This window comes from Antrostomus carolinensis, unplaced genomic scaffold, assembly GCF_000700745.2.
Source record: "Antrostomus carolinensis isolate BGI_N321 unplaced genomic scaffold, ASM70074v2 scaffold42614, whole genome shotgun sequence".
NCBI lineage: Eukaryota > Metazoa > Chordata > Aves > Caprimulgiformes > Caprimulgidae > Antrostomus > Antrostomus carolinensis.
The window spans coordinates 1-14,133 of NW_010310888.1; the positions used below are offsets into that span (position 1 = coordinate 1).

At 41.1% G+C, this 14,133-nt stretch overlaps 1 protein-coding gene across 2 annotated transcripts; it reads right to left on the reverse strand.

Moving 5' to 3' along the window:
* Window positions 1-2,212: 2,212 nt before the first annotated feature.
* GET4 (guided entry of tail-anchored proteins factor 4) lies at window positions 2,213-13,845 on the reverse strand. Of its 2 annotated transcripts, XM_029084649.1 has the most exons (10): window positions 13,820-13,845; window positions 12,443-12,466; window positions 9,769-9,847; window positions 9,261-9,342; window positions 8,140-8,289; window positions 6,426-6,564; window positions 4,326-4,466; window positions 4,164-4,239; window positions 3,908-3,980; window positions 2,213-2,819 (listed from the first exon to the last, which is right to left on the reverse strand). In XM_029084649.1, exons 1-10 carry the CDS (start codon window positions 13,843-13,845, stop codon window positions 2,731-2,733), a joined length of 879 nt encoding a protein of 292 aa, XP_028940482.1. In that variant the 3' UTR covers window positions 2,213-2,730. The 2 variants fall into 2 exon arrangements, with proteins under 2 accessions (XP_028940482.1, XP_010164860.1); XM_010166558.2 differs by lacking the exons at window positions 12,443-12,466; window positions 13,820-13,845 and adding an exon at window positions 10,176-10,210.
* Window positions 13,846-14,133: the final 288 nt, after the last annotated feature.

The following is a 14,133-nucleotide window of genomic DNA, read 5'->3' on the forward strand; positions in this document are numbered from 1 at the left end:
ACAGTAAGTGAAAACAAGGAGGTGAGGGTGGTGGCAGAGCCCTGGGGGTGCAGGACACCCACAAAACCATCCACCTCCTCCCCAGGGCTGCTCAGTGCAAGGAGGGGACAGAGCAGCTGTTTGTGTACCAGGTAAGTACATCTCATGTAACCTACACACACATATTGATGTAGAATATATAACATACTAGATATTGTACTTATTTGTGTGTTATATAGTGTAGATTGTATATATTTTTGTGTATATGACATATATTTGTTTATGCACACACACAAATATATGTTTTTTAGGAATAAATTATATTAAAGCTGTTGAATAGTCACAGTGACAACTATAAATATACTTGTCACAGTAGATACAGCATAATATATACTTTTATGTTTATGAGCTGAATATAATTCATATGACCACATGCCTACTTACATGTAGCCACCATTAGACATGTACATTTAACTTACAAATATATAAGCTAAATGTATTTTGTACATATGCCTGTGTATGTATAGAGGCATTTTTATAATTGCAAATTTATAAAGTATTTAATTACATATTATAAATATATACCTGTGCATACTTTTTATATAGGTATAAAGGATAATTTATAACTACATTATAAATTTAAGATATATTTATACAAGCTTGTATTATATACAAGCATATATGTATGTATAACTATAGATATTTAATTTGTAGTAAAAGTATTTATAAATATATATTTTACACATACAGTCACTTAAAACCTTGAGCATGTCAGAAGCAGGGGGAGGAGAGGCTTGCCTAGCTGTCTGTGTTACAGCTAGCTCTAAAGAGTGTGTGTGAGCTATAAAGAGTGCATGTGTATAATTAAGAATAATATAATTAATATTATAAATTACATGCCATACAATTACTTAAATTATTATATATGCAAAAGGCTGTTTGTATGTGTGTATACACACACACAAGCATGTGTTTATATCTATTTTTAATATATATTTTCTACACAGATGTCTATACTGCTGTAATTATTGAATATATGTATTTTATATCTATGCAAGATTCAAATCGGGTGGTTGCTGGAGCTCATGGCAGCCCTTGAGCCCCAACTCACTTTGACCCGTATCTGCAGGATAAGCTGCCCCAAGACAGGGAGGTTCACTGGCAGCCAAAGACAATGAGGTGGCTCTTACCTGCTGCCGGTGTCCCACATCATTTATTAAATGTCTACAGCATCATCCTGGGCAGGGGGCTCTTCCCTGAACTCGCTGCAAATCAAAGCGATCCACATCTGCTCCAGACACTGCAACACCCGACTAAAACTGTGCCTTGACTGCACTGAGGTGAAGCTGCACTGCTGAGGTCTGGGTCCCTCACAGGCAAATGCAGAGTGAGAAATAAAAAAAAGAAAAGAAAATTAAGATCTCTCTCTGCTCATAAAACTGAGAAAGCAGCAACAGCACACATCCTGGTATAAAGTGTTTATTTGAGACTTCACAATTAACACAAAGTCTTCCTTTCAATGCCTTTTCTTTTTTCATACAGTCAATAAATTTGTATTAATCCCTCCCTCCCCCATGCATGATTGCTGTTTATTAATCTAAGCCTTTTTATTTTTCATCATGAAAAAATAAAGCGTTTCCCCACCATTTCATCTGTCCACTGTCCCGCCGACATCCGCTGTGCTGCATTTAAGAGGAGGAGATGTAGAATGGCTATGCCTACCACTGGGCTTGAAGTTATTCCATTATTTATTGATTTGTTCTTTTACAGAAAGTAAGTGTTAAATGAAGCAATCACCCAAGAAAAATAAATATATCATCAAGAACCAAGAGTTCTGCAGTATCCCTTGTCTTTACATACAGCTGCAGCTCAAACACAGATGTTGCTCGCAGCAAATCATTTCATTCACTCTAATGCTGTCTCCTGTACGTGTGGTTGTGAACTTACACTGAAAAAAGAATCTGTTCCAAAGGAGCAGCGCCATGAGCCACAGGAGGTATTTTAGATACCAAATTTTTATACCTAGGCATGAGAGATCCACATGGAAGCCAATTCCCTATGTTCCACTAATTGGCTTTTACTCAAGAGCAATTAAATCTTGTGCTTTTCAGGAAGTATCAGCTAAACACACGCGTGGGCTCGGCCAGAGCCAGACCTTAAGTAGAGTGAGAGGCAGTATGAATAGCGTGCAAGTTACTCACGGCAGTGGAAGCGAGTTCTTGGTATCAATGTCTCTTGGATGTGCATCTCAAATTATGCTGCTTGGCTCGTCTTGCAGTACTTTTGGCACCAGCCTCACAAATAAATTATTCAAATTATCACCCTACCTTTTGAGATCTTCCTTGGAGGTGGCAGAGATCAAGGAGGCTTTCACGTAACAAAGATGGTACTGGGTAGGCCGTCAAGTAACAAGACCCATATTTATGTTTTATTGAATTACTGTGCAAAAGGGAATACTGCATCAGAAACCGTAGAAGACTAGTATTTTAATCAAAGTCACCAGCCGCTGTATCGGGAACCTGCTAACAATTGCTCCGATTGGGTTCGTTTGGCTACTTTTTTGTTGGTTTCTTTCCTTTTTTTTTTTTACATAAATAATATAGACCCGAACATTATAAACATTTCAGCAACCATTTCTAAAAGACCAGAGGAGCCCTTTCAGGCGCCAAGAAACAACTGCAGGATTCAAATTCCAAAATTGTCTTTGGAGTCATCGAATCATCAGATTTACACGGCACCCAGTGACACCATTCAGTCGAGCTCGATAGGACTGCTATCTTCCTGACCATCTTCTGTGTCATCATCTTCTCCTGTTCCCATCAGACTGTTTAAAAGATTTCCTAGAATAAAATACAGGACAAAGTTGCTAGTTTTACATTCTCATTTCAATAACTTTAACTATTCTACAATCCTGCAGGATGCAGATTTCAATAATTAAAAAAAACCCTTTTTTGAAGTGAAGGAGTTGCAGCAGGACACCAGTATTCCCACACTGGTTGCCATTAAGAATTTACTGATTTGGGAATCTGTATTTTGATACTGTTCCTTCTCTAAGAGTACACTGGAAAAACTCCACTAAAGAAGTCATATACTTATGTACTACAGTTGGAGCATGAGAGGAAAGAAAAAACACCCAACCAAATGAGGAAAGACACATCTCCAGCCATTAAACTGTCAAAACCCAGCAATGGTCTGCATCATGCTATAAAGAACTTGAGGCATTTATGCATTCTCCCTGTTTTATTCAACTTCCAGATGCTTGAATTGCTGAAAAGCTGTTATTTACATATCAATGATGCTCATGTTTTTCATCAGACTTTGGGTATCAGTAAATTGACCTTTGCAGGTAACACTTCAGTTCAGTTTATGAAGAGAGAAGCTCCGTTCTCAAGGAAAAACACTCAATTTGACAAAAGTAATCCAGCTGAACTTGCTGACATTTCATTCAAGAGCCAGGACATGAGGGTTCAATTTCTCTATTCCCTTTAAGGGAAGGGCAGTATTAATTTCAGAACTTCTACTTTGGGAACATTCATTTTATACTGGGACTGGTTAAATCTCTATGAAAGTCCCAAACTTGACTTTAAGTAAATCAGCCACTGAAGTCCGAGGAAGTTAAGCTTTAACACAAACAAGATTTTCCTTTACATTTGGAAGTTAGTTAGACCATAATGTCAAAAATTAACCATAAGAGTCATTTACATGCTTCTCCCATCCCCAAGGATGAAAAGTCTATTAGCTTCACCAAATTAATTTCACATGCAACCAATTCATCTCATGTTCTGTAGCAGTGACTGTTTCTACAGGCTATGAAGAAACTGATATATTTGTTAGAACAAATTTGTGTTTCCAGCATGGACATTTTACATCAGCCACTGCTCTGAAAAGGCTGGTGGGATCTATTAACAATTGTCAGCATAAACCTTACCTAGTAATCCTCCATAGGACGATGTCTGCTTGGGCGGAACACCAAAGAAAAGCTGCCCTATTCTATCTAGGTACTGAAACGACACAAGATGAAGAACAATATGTCAGCTACTTCGTTTAGAGTTGGAAATACTACGGGCAGCAGTCACACCACACAAGCTAGATCACTGACTGCTATCTACAAGTCACAAAACAGCAGACCATCAGCTATTATTTAACTAATTCTGTAGGTTAAATCCTGTTGATGAGTAACTCACCTCATTATACATGGGATCTCTTTTCAGTGAAGGTTGATACTGTTCACACAATACTGTAAATACTGTTAGTTTTCCTCTAGAAAGGAAACAACCAAAAATGTTATCTCAGTAACAACTGAAAAGGAAACCAAATACAACATGAGAAAATAAATCAGACTGTACCCATCAACTGCCAATAACAGGAACCAGATGAAGTTTAGCAGTGGCTGAACAAAGGGTGGACCCTTTTCTATTGAAGGATGTTTCTGTGTGTATGTCGTAAAAACAACTGATGCGCTGGTCTTATTTTTTAAGCAGAGAAATCTGCAAAAGGAAACAGAATAGAGCAAGTTAAAAAAAACCCAAGCAAAAACAAACAACCCCAAAACAAACAACAGAGAAGTAGTTTTACACACAGAAAGAAAAAGGGAAGTCAAAAGCTCAACAATCTCCACTTCAATTGTGCACAGAAGCCATCTCGGGCTTAAACTGATGGCAAAAACTAACCAGTAGATGTGTACATCTTTGACAATGGTTTGGCTATCAATCCAGGAAAGGGAAAATCATTGTAGAATAAGCAGGTTGGGAGGGAGAACTGACACCAAATATTAATAGAATGAGTTTAACCAAGGTCTAAGCAGATCGTATACTGGACAGTTACTAAAAGAGGTCATCAATTAAATCAAAATGTGGAAATACAGGCCACTGTGTAATTCAAATTAAATACGATATTGCATTAACTGGCCCAGATTTGACTATGCTGAGGTAAAAAATGAATTAAAGACCTCTCTCCTGGCCCCAACCACTCCCAAACACATCTCCTTTCAGTATGTACCTGGCAGTGTTCAACAACCCTGTCATTCTATTAGCACCACCTCAAAATAACATGGGATCAGGACCACTAATAAGTTTGACAGATGTGTCTAAAAGTCTCATAATAAAGCTACACTTTGAGCTCCCAAGCCACTTGTCACCAGTTAACAGATTGATTTCCCAAAGATCAAATCTCTGTTCAGGTCCAGTTAATTTAACTGGCAATCTCTGCAAGTCCCATAGGCCTAACGAGAGACTTTATCTGGGACAAACGTTGTCAGCAAGCACTGGGAAGGCTGCCACGAGCAAACCCATTTTTGGTTGCAGGCTGGCTTCCAATTCTGTACTCTCATATGTGCAAGGGCATTGGGCTCTTTTGCCTTATTGCTGAGCAAGGAACTGCAATTATTTTCATTAGAGTATAAACTGCTATGTAAGAGGATTTAGTACAGTATTTGAGATATAGGCCAGTAAAGGATTGCAGTAGTAGTTCTATATAAATACTGAAAAAATAATCTCTTACTCATTACTTCTCTCCAGAATTTCCCCCCCTCCAGAACAAAGCCCCATAAAATTGTTTAAAGAGTCCTGCATATACTGGATTTCCATAAAGGACCTTCTACTGCTCAAAATCACTGCAATCTGTATCAACCAGCTATGGAAAGCAGGACAAATCTGACATGACAGCTCACTGCTGCCAAAAGAGAGACAGCCTTGCTCTCACCTCCTCCCTCTCCCCCAACACCTACTCTCTCCCTGACTCCCTGCTGCACAGTCCTGTCTCCACCTCCTCCTCAGACTCCTCCATGAGCTGCTTTCCCGGACTGAAGAAAGCTGTCAGCTGACTAAACACAGCAAAATTGTCTTTGTCAACCTTAACTGTACATGAGCTCTGCAAAGGCACATAATAGCTTGTATTCCCACCTCCTACAAAATAAATGCCTGAAGTAAATGAAAGCCACCAGCAACTCTGTCAAACCAAGAACCATGGCAATGCTGCTCACAGACCAGGGTGACCCAAGACAAATTGTCTCTTAGGACAAGACTGAGAGCAGGTACTACACTAAAGGCAAATATAGAGCTACTCAGGTCTAGTGTTGGTCAGAACATCAAGGTTAAGCCCCAACTAGACATAAAGTGGTGTTAACAAAGCTAAGAATTGTGCTTTCAGGGTCAGATTACATTAATTCTTCAGTGAATTAACATGATTTCAGGTTTTGACCTTAATATGTTGGGTTTGTTGGGGTTTTTTTTCCCTCAATCTGATCAATTCAACACACCAGTTTTGAGATGGTTTTCTCCTGTTGTTACCACACAACGTGAGTTTCAGAAGATCTGTCCAGTTTCACAGTTCCTTATGAAAAGGATGCACGGTTAAGCTACAGTTGCCATGATTAAATTAGATTGGCCTCAAGCACAGTGTCATCTCAGCAAAATAGTTAAAAAAAAAAAAAAAAGTTGAACACCTACTGTACTACTGCCTGTGCTACAAACATGTCCACCTCACTGCGATATCCCCTGGACGAGGAGTATTCTACTAACATATTTGCACATCCTTCGCCATCTGTGGAGTGCAAGAAGTGATATCGAGATTCACTATAGTTTTGCTCTATAAAAGGAAAAAGAAAAAAAGCTTTTAGGAAATCAGTACATCATACCTGAACATAAAACCAAATTTGTTAGGCTTGTACAGTACAGCTGGTAAAAGGACAAGAGCTACACACGTGGTATATAAACAAGATAACTAGCAAAAAGAGAGTGGGCTTCTTCCTTTATAAGTTATAGACAATTTATAAAGGGAGATAATAAATAAGTTATCCTAAATACATTTGAACAACTGCTATTAAATACAGTTTATTCAATGCCACCAGAAAACACAACTACCACTGGGACAAACAGCTTGAGCTGCAGTCATATCATTTTATCTAATGGCATGCTGACACTTCGTGTGCAGTCATCAGCGCTTAGGAGAAGAATCAAGAAGTTCCAGATCAGATCATGTGCACCAAGAAGTCAATCAGCACCTTCAGCATCCTCCTTTCTAAGCACACAGAAAGAAGGCATTTCCTATTTTTAGCTTAGCCCACTCTCGCTATCAAAATTAAAACTCCTTCCATATGCTGAATAGAACAGCAACTATACAGGAAAAAAAGGTGCAAGAAATGGTGGCAATGATTTGTTAGAACTTAACTTGAAGCAAAGCATCGTGCAAAATCACTGCAAAGACAAATCAAAACTGGACAGCTGCTAAATTTTGGAATTTAACAGCGTTACTTTAAAAATCTGAGTCTTTTCTGAGGAAACTCTCAAAAATTACAGACTAGGAAAATTTACACATTCTGCTCTTCAAAAGAACCGTGAGCAGACAGCTACAAAATGGGGATTTTTACTTTCAGAATGCAAGCGTTTCTTATCCTAATCCCGTCTCAGCTTCTAACTTAAATGCTCTGAGGAAAATCCTTCCTTTCTGGCTGGCAGCAGCCATTAATCTAGCCCAAGTCCCATGAGAACAGCTATGGGATTGCCCATGGTGCACAGAAAGGCAATGAGCTGAAATACTGACCGTTGGGTCAGGAGTGTTGTATGAAACCACTATCATCACTTTGCGGTTATCAAAAAAAATCCAAATAAAAACCAATCATCTTCCACAGTTATTAATTCATGAGAAACCACAGCAGAGATGGCCTTTATTCAGCTGTTCTCACTCATCTTTGCTATATTCTGAATATAAGACTTTAAAAACTGGCTATCATCCACAATTAAAATAATTATTTAGTGCATTTTTGGTTTATCTTACATCCACAAGTGATAAAATCCCACCTAAATCAAAGGCAACAGCATTCATTCTGGAATAAACCTGCTGTTCAACGTCTCAAAAAGTACCTAATTACAGATCCAAAGACTGTTTTGGATGCTGGGTGATGCATTTCAATCTTTGTCATGTTTATCCAGGATTTAAAAACAAAAGAACCACAACAGAATCGTTTTGCTCCCCAGCAAACCTTAGAGGTTTTTTTGTTAGTAACATTAAGCTGAAGTTATTGCAAAAACCAGGTAACAGCAGAACTCAATCAATCATTTCCAGCTCAGCTTCCCTAGATTATTTACAAAGTAGATCTCTCACAATATCATACTTTCAACATTTTTAAAACAAAACACAGAAAAGCCAGTTGATTTTTCTTACCTTTCCACAGGGTAATCGCTAGTAACTGGTGTAGTTTTGGATGTCCAAGTTTTCCTGATCCACCACTAGACCATTTTAGTGCTCTGGATACAAAAGCCACTCTTTCAGGAGAATTTGGATCCATCAAACTAAACAATTTAGCCAAGTTTTCTAGGAGCAATAAGATCCACAAATACTTTGCATTAACAGAAACAGGATGAACTGCTGCTTCTAGTGAATCTTTAAGATACAACATTTAAGTTACAGTGCTACTGTGTCTTTAAGCTCCCCTAATGGCCTCCATAAGCCGCCTTAAAAAAGAGTGACTTTGAACTTGAGCCACTTCTCATACATCAAGTCAATCTGGCATCTATCAGCCAGCAATATTCATATGACTCCTCCACAGCCAAAAGCTGCACTGTGCAGTCAGCTGGTGACAGCTTCCCTGTCTCATCGTTTGGGACAGGATATTCCAGAGGACCACGCAGTCCCAAGGATGAGGAAAGACTACAGGTCATGGCACTGCTTGCATTCACAGGGAAGCTGTGAGGCACAGAGGGCTGTGGTTTGGAAAAGCACCACCAGAAGTCATAGATGGGATAGAAAATGTCAGAGCTGATGTAAGGAAACAAAGCACGGCCTCTGTCTGTCTGTCTCCATCCGCAGGCTGTTAACAGCAGTGGTTTGCCCATGCTGCAGCTGCAGTCTGGCCAGGCAGCTCTTAAGGTCTCCCAGAATTGCTGCTTACCAAACCTCACAGTCAAAGAGGAAAAAAATTTCCTTGTGAGCACCTGAGTGACATAATGTGCACACTGCCACACTGCTAGGGTGGGAAACTACCATCCACCAAAGCCCTGGGGACATCAATGAAGGGGGGGACTGTGAAGATAAAACATGACTGCTGCATGGAGGAAAGGACAATACCACAAGACAAGGTTTGTTCTAAACATGCCCACAAAGTTATCAGGAACCCATTATTCTCCAATAAAGTTTTCCCCAGTCCAATTCGACGATGAAAGTAACTCTTAGCCATGTGGGAGGGCATACAAAAAGGATCTCAAGTGTCAAGACTGTTAACAACAGTCACTGTGAAGTGAAAGCACGTCTGAACACCTTCAAACCAAGCACAAAGGTCACCTCACCTAAAAGGTCATCTGCTACTTTTGCATCCGATTTCTCCAAAGACTCCAAAACCAGCATGGACAGATCAGCAGCACTGTTTTGCTACAAAACAGACACACACTGGTAGTGATGAACATATCAGTACATAAAAGAAGACATCAACCAGAGTTTTGTCAGAGGCAGATTTAATACTTCTATCAACATCTACAGCTCAGGCACAAGTATCAAGTCTCAACCTTCCCTTATAAAAAAATTAGAGTGATTTGATGGCATCAAAAGAGAAGCCTTCAGGAAAGCAAAACGAATGTGGTTATGATTATTGTTTAGATGCTCACAAACACTTCTGCTTTATGCTCCAGTTTGGCATAACCCTTCTTAGTGGAGAAAGGCTCAACAAAGAGATAAAACAAAAGATTACAAAGCAATTACCTCAGACATTTACCACTGAGAATTCACCATTCACTCCTCAAAATCTTGGAATAACAACCCTGCTGCCCCCAAGCCACATACACAAAACCAGTGACTTACCTGGTTATGACTGAAGAACAGCAAAGCCCCTGAATACATTAGTTCTCTTGCTTCTGCATGTTTTCCTTGTGACATATACCTGAAAACAATACCAAAGCCTTGATAAAAATTACCACTAAATAAGTTGCATATGCTTAAAGTTACTTAGGATTAAAGGATCACTAAAATTTAAAATAAAGGCAATAAGGGATTTATTTTTAAATCAGCTTAGTTTCAATACTGATGTAACTTTATCTGCAAGCTACAACTTGTTTTCTGCTCCAGACTTGATGGAATACAAGCAAAAAGTATAAGAATGAAAACTGAGATCTTCAAACCTGATTTGAGATGAAACAAACAAACAAACAAAAATAAAAAAGAAAGAAAAAAGGAAATGATCACAGAATCACAGAATCCCAGGAGTTTACCTGAGCAAAAGATGCCAATGCAGTGAGCTACACCACTCAGATCGTCACATTAGAGCCTTCACCAAAACCAAAGCCATCGCAGTGGAAGAGCTTTTGGAGCACATCCTGGACAGCTTGTACACCCAGCACTGCCCAGGTGACTCCAGCCCCCTCCTCACCCATGGCCCCTTTCCGCTGGTTTAATTCTCCCTGACCACTACTACTCTGTGCCAGGGACATCAGCCACATGCTAGTCCTCAAAAAAAACCACGGTGCCTTGTCTCTGATGGGCTCTAGCAAGACAAGAACTGTCAGCAAGATGTACCATGCAACACTCTACAGAGTCACCAATTCATAAAAGAAGCAAGTCTGGTCTTGCAAATATAATACTTCAAAACACACCTGCTGCAGCTTCCACCTTCCTCACGGAAGAGTTAACCAAGAAATGTGGAATAAAAGAATTTGTTCCAATGGTTACCACAAGAGCAGGAGCCTCTTACCACGGTGCTGTGATTGCAGCCTCCTGCACACCATCACTAGGGATAACTAACGGTCCTGGATAGTCACATCTCTAGATTATAAACAACATTTCCTGTAAAATCAGTTCAGGTGTGACAGCAGATGGTTTCCGATTTCCACTTCTCTTAACTGCTTCTCTAAAAGTCTATTTTCCAAGTAGTTGATAACAACAGCCAACCTGTTCATATCAGAAAGATAAGGCACCAGCTCCACCACACTGCTTCAGTATCTGCAGTGTGCATTTGTCCTCTACAACACCTGGTCGTGCGACAGAGCCCTGGGACAGGCTGCCCAGGGAGGTTGTGGAGTCTCCTTCTCTGGAGACATTCAAGACCCGCCTGGACACCTTCCTGTGTAATTTCATTTAGGTTCCTGCTCCGGCAGGGGGATTGGACTGGATGATCTTTTGAGGTCCCTTCCAATCCCTAATATTCTGTGATACTGTGATTCTGTGTGCCATGCCCCAGCTTCACCCCTCACTGTTCCCAGCAGTCACAGCAGCCTCTCTGCTCCTGCAGCAGCAAGGTACAGCAGTCCCGACGCACAAACATCCCCATGGGACAACAGAGAGGGGTCGGTGGTTCTGGGAGTGAAGCAGTTGGACAGTGTGGGCATGGAAGGGGTCACACCAACCAGAGAGAAGCTCTTGTACCGCAGGTGACATCCCTGTCACACACAGGGTCCCAGGGACAGGTCCTACTGGTAAAATCAGATCAAATAATGAGCAGGGGAGGAGAGAGTCCTCCTGTCCTGCTCACTGTCTTCCAAAAACCCCAAGGTCTTTGATCCAAAATAATAATGGATGGCATGACATTGGTTTTCTGGAAGAGGTATCCTCAACAATTCAGATCTGCAATCACCGTAGCAAATACTCCACACGTTAGTCCAATGGATTGGCAGCTCCAACATTTTGACAGTTGGCCTCACATGCTGGTGTTTCACTCCAAATCTCAGCGAGGATCTACTGCCACAAATTCTACTTCCAGTAGATTCCCAGTGCTATTTGGGAGCTCCTAATCTGGGGGTTATTACAGCAGATACCAAAACACACCAAAAACAGCTTTACAACATAAATACATTTAAAAAGAGTTGGAGGTTTTTTGATAACTTTTATTTTTAAAGTTGTTTAAATAAAAATAAATAATGATGACATTGATCTAAACAGCATTTAGAATGAGAAATCCTGGAACAGATTATTCATACCAGAAAATCATAGAATCATAGAATGGTTTGGATTGGAAGGGACCTTAAAGATCATCCAGTTCCAACCCCCCTGCCATCAGCAGGGACACCTTCCACTAGACCAGGTTGCTCAAAGCCTCATCCAGCCTGGCCTTCAACACTTCCAGGGAGGAGCAGCCACAGCTTCTCTGAGCAACCTGTTCCAGTGTCTCACCAACCTCACAGGGAAAAACCTCTTCCTAATATCTAATCTAAACCTCCCCTCTTTCAGTTTAAACCCATTTCCCCTTGTTTTGTCATTAGTTGCCCTTATGAAAAGTCCCTCCCCAGCTTTCTTGTAGCCCCTTCAGGTACTGGGAGGCCGCTATAAGATCTCCCCGGAGCCTTCTCTTCTCCAGGCTGAACAGCCCCAACTCTTTGAGCCTGTCTTCATAGGAGAGGTGCTCCAGCCCTCGGATCATCCTGGCGGCCCTTCTCTGGACTTGTTCTAACTGGTCCAAAATGTATCTACAAGCATCAGGAACACAGAAATCAATGTAACAGGGATGTTAAACTTGGAAGTTTGACTCAATCACCAAATTCCAAACAGAGAGGACTTCACCCCAGGCAGCCTGTGCAGTCACAGCACCAGCCCGGGCACGGCTGTTTGGAGGAGCACAGGGCTCGCTGCTGCTCGGGGTCAGACGGGAACAGCAATATTCCACCCGCTCCACGGATCACAGGGAGGGATAAGAAATCTGCAGGAGGCAGGCTTATGGTAATCTTTCCTCCTCCACTTCTTCCCCTCCTCCACCCTCAAATACATCTCAGCTTATGACTTTTGAAACTCTGAGTCAGGATTTCAAGTTTAACACACATGACAGAACAGACTAATGTTTTACAGGCCAGTGTTGCTTAAAAGGAGTAAGCACTGGCTGTCCAAATGACAATTCCACGGCTAGGAGCGTCTCAATCTGTGTTAATGTGTCTCTGGAAAACTGCTGACATTTAACATGTGTTTTACAGAGGACAGACAAGACTATCCAGGACTCTTTTTTTTTGGCTGTAGTGAATTTCCAAACAAGTTTCACAGTCACATGAAATCTTTTTGTCTAGAAGGAAATCCTCTTGCTAGCTATGCAAATGTCACCTTTCCATTTAATTGAGCACCTCATTTCACTGGCATTTAAAATGGAAAAGACAGGATCTTTGATTCCAAATTAATTCTGGGAGGCTTAAGCAAAGCATGTGAGTTAATACATTCAGAAGACTGGATGAGAAGTGACCCGCTGAGCCTGGTCATCTTCTGCCACCGCAGCCATCACATCACATAATCCTTACTATAAAACAGGCCATGCTTTGTCTTAAATTTAGATTTATTCTCAAATACAATTTAAGTCTTAAGGCCTAGATGGGGCCCTTGCTGATCCCATCAGGCAGCTACAGCAGAACACAATGCTTTAATTTAAGGGTGCTTGGTTTGAGGGTAGGACAGGCTATCTCACGTACCCTGGCAGCACAAGTAGGACCACGCACCAAGGACTCTTTTCCCCACACACCCGGCTGCTACTTGTCTCTGGATGCCCACAGGCCTGTTCCCCTTCTAACTTAGATGAGGTCTGGGGACAGATGACACCCAAGTGAGCTACCAAGACTCAGAAGGCAGTTTTCTCACCTGTCCTCCCCCAGCAGAACCACAAGTAAATAAAGCTGGGACCAACTGAGGAAAACCCTGGAAGAAATAACTTATTCTGTGCTGCTGAAAGCAAGGGTCTACATTTTAAATTTTGATGAGAGAAGGAGTGTCCACTGCAAGTTACATTAGATGTTAAAAATAAAATTTAAAAAATCTAAAAGTGGTTTGCAATAAAAATAACTTTCTTATGACATAACAGGTACTAGTAATATTTCTGAAAAAAATCTCCAGGCCTGCTCTATTTAGTGACTGTCACGTACACAAACCTTACACCAACTGGAATCTAAACTCCTCTGTGCAGGTGATTCTTGCCATTCTGAGAGCTGCCCCTTCCTAAAAGCAGTACCAGAGCATGACTACCACCCAACACAGGAGCCCTTTCTTTCTTTGCTAAGCAGTAATGAAGCCAAAGCCTTTAAACCCTGAAACAACCCGCTTCGCAGCCAGGCTGACATTTACAGTAGGGTGGGAAACCACAGGTTGTTACAGTGACATCTGCTCAAGGAACCCAGGGACGGCCCCGGAGCCAGGGAAAACCAGAGGGCCCGGCCCCAGGCCCCGGGGGTGCGCTGGGGAGTCGGACCGAGGCCATCCCGCCTGCCA

Coding starts and splice junctions, on each gene's coding strand:
- GET4 (XM_029084649.1), bottom strand. CDS start 13,845: ATGGCAAGAATCACCTGCACAGAGGA. Junction 9,848..12,442: donor CCTGGGGTGAAGTCCTCTCT/GTTTGGAATTTG, acceptor TATTGTTTTCAG/GTATATGTCACAAGGAAAAC. Junction 9,343..9,768: donor TGTTCTTCAGTCATAACCAG/GTAAGTCACTGG, acceptor TCTGTTTTGTAG/CAAAACAGTGCTGCTGATCT.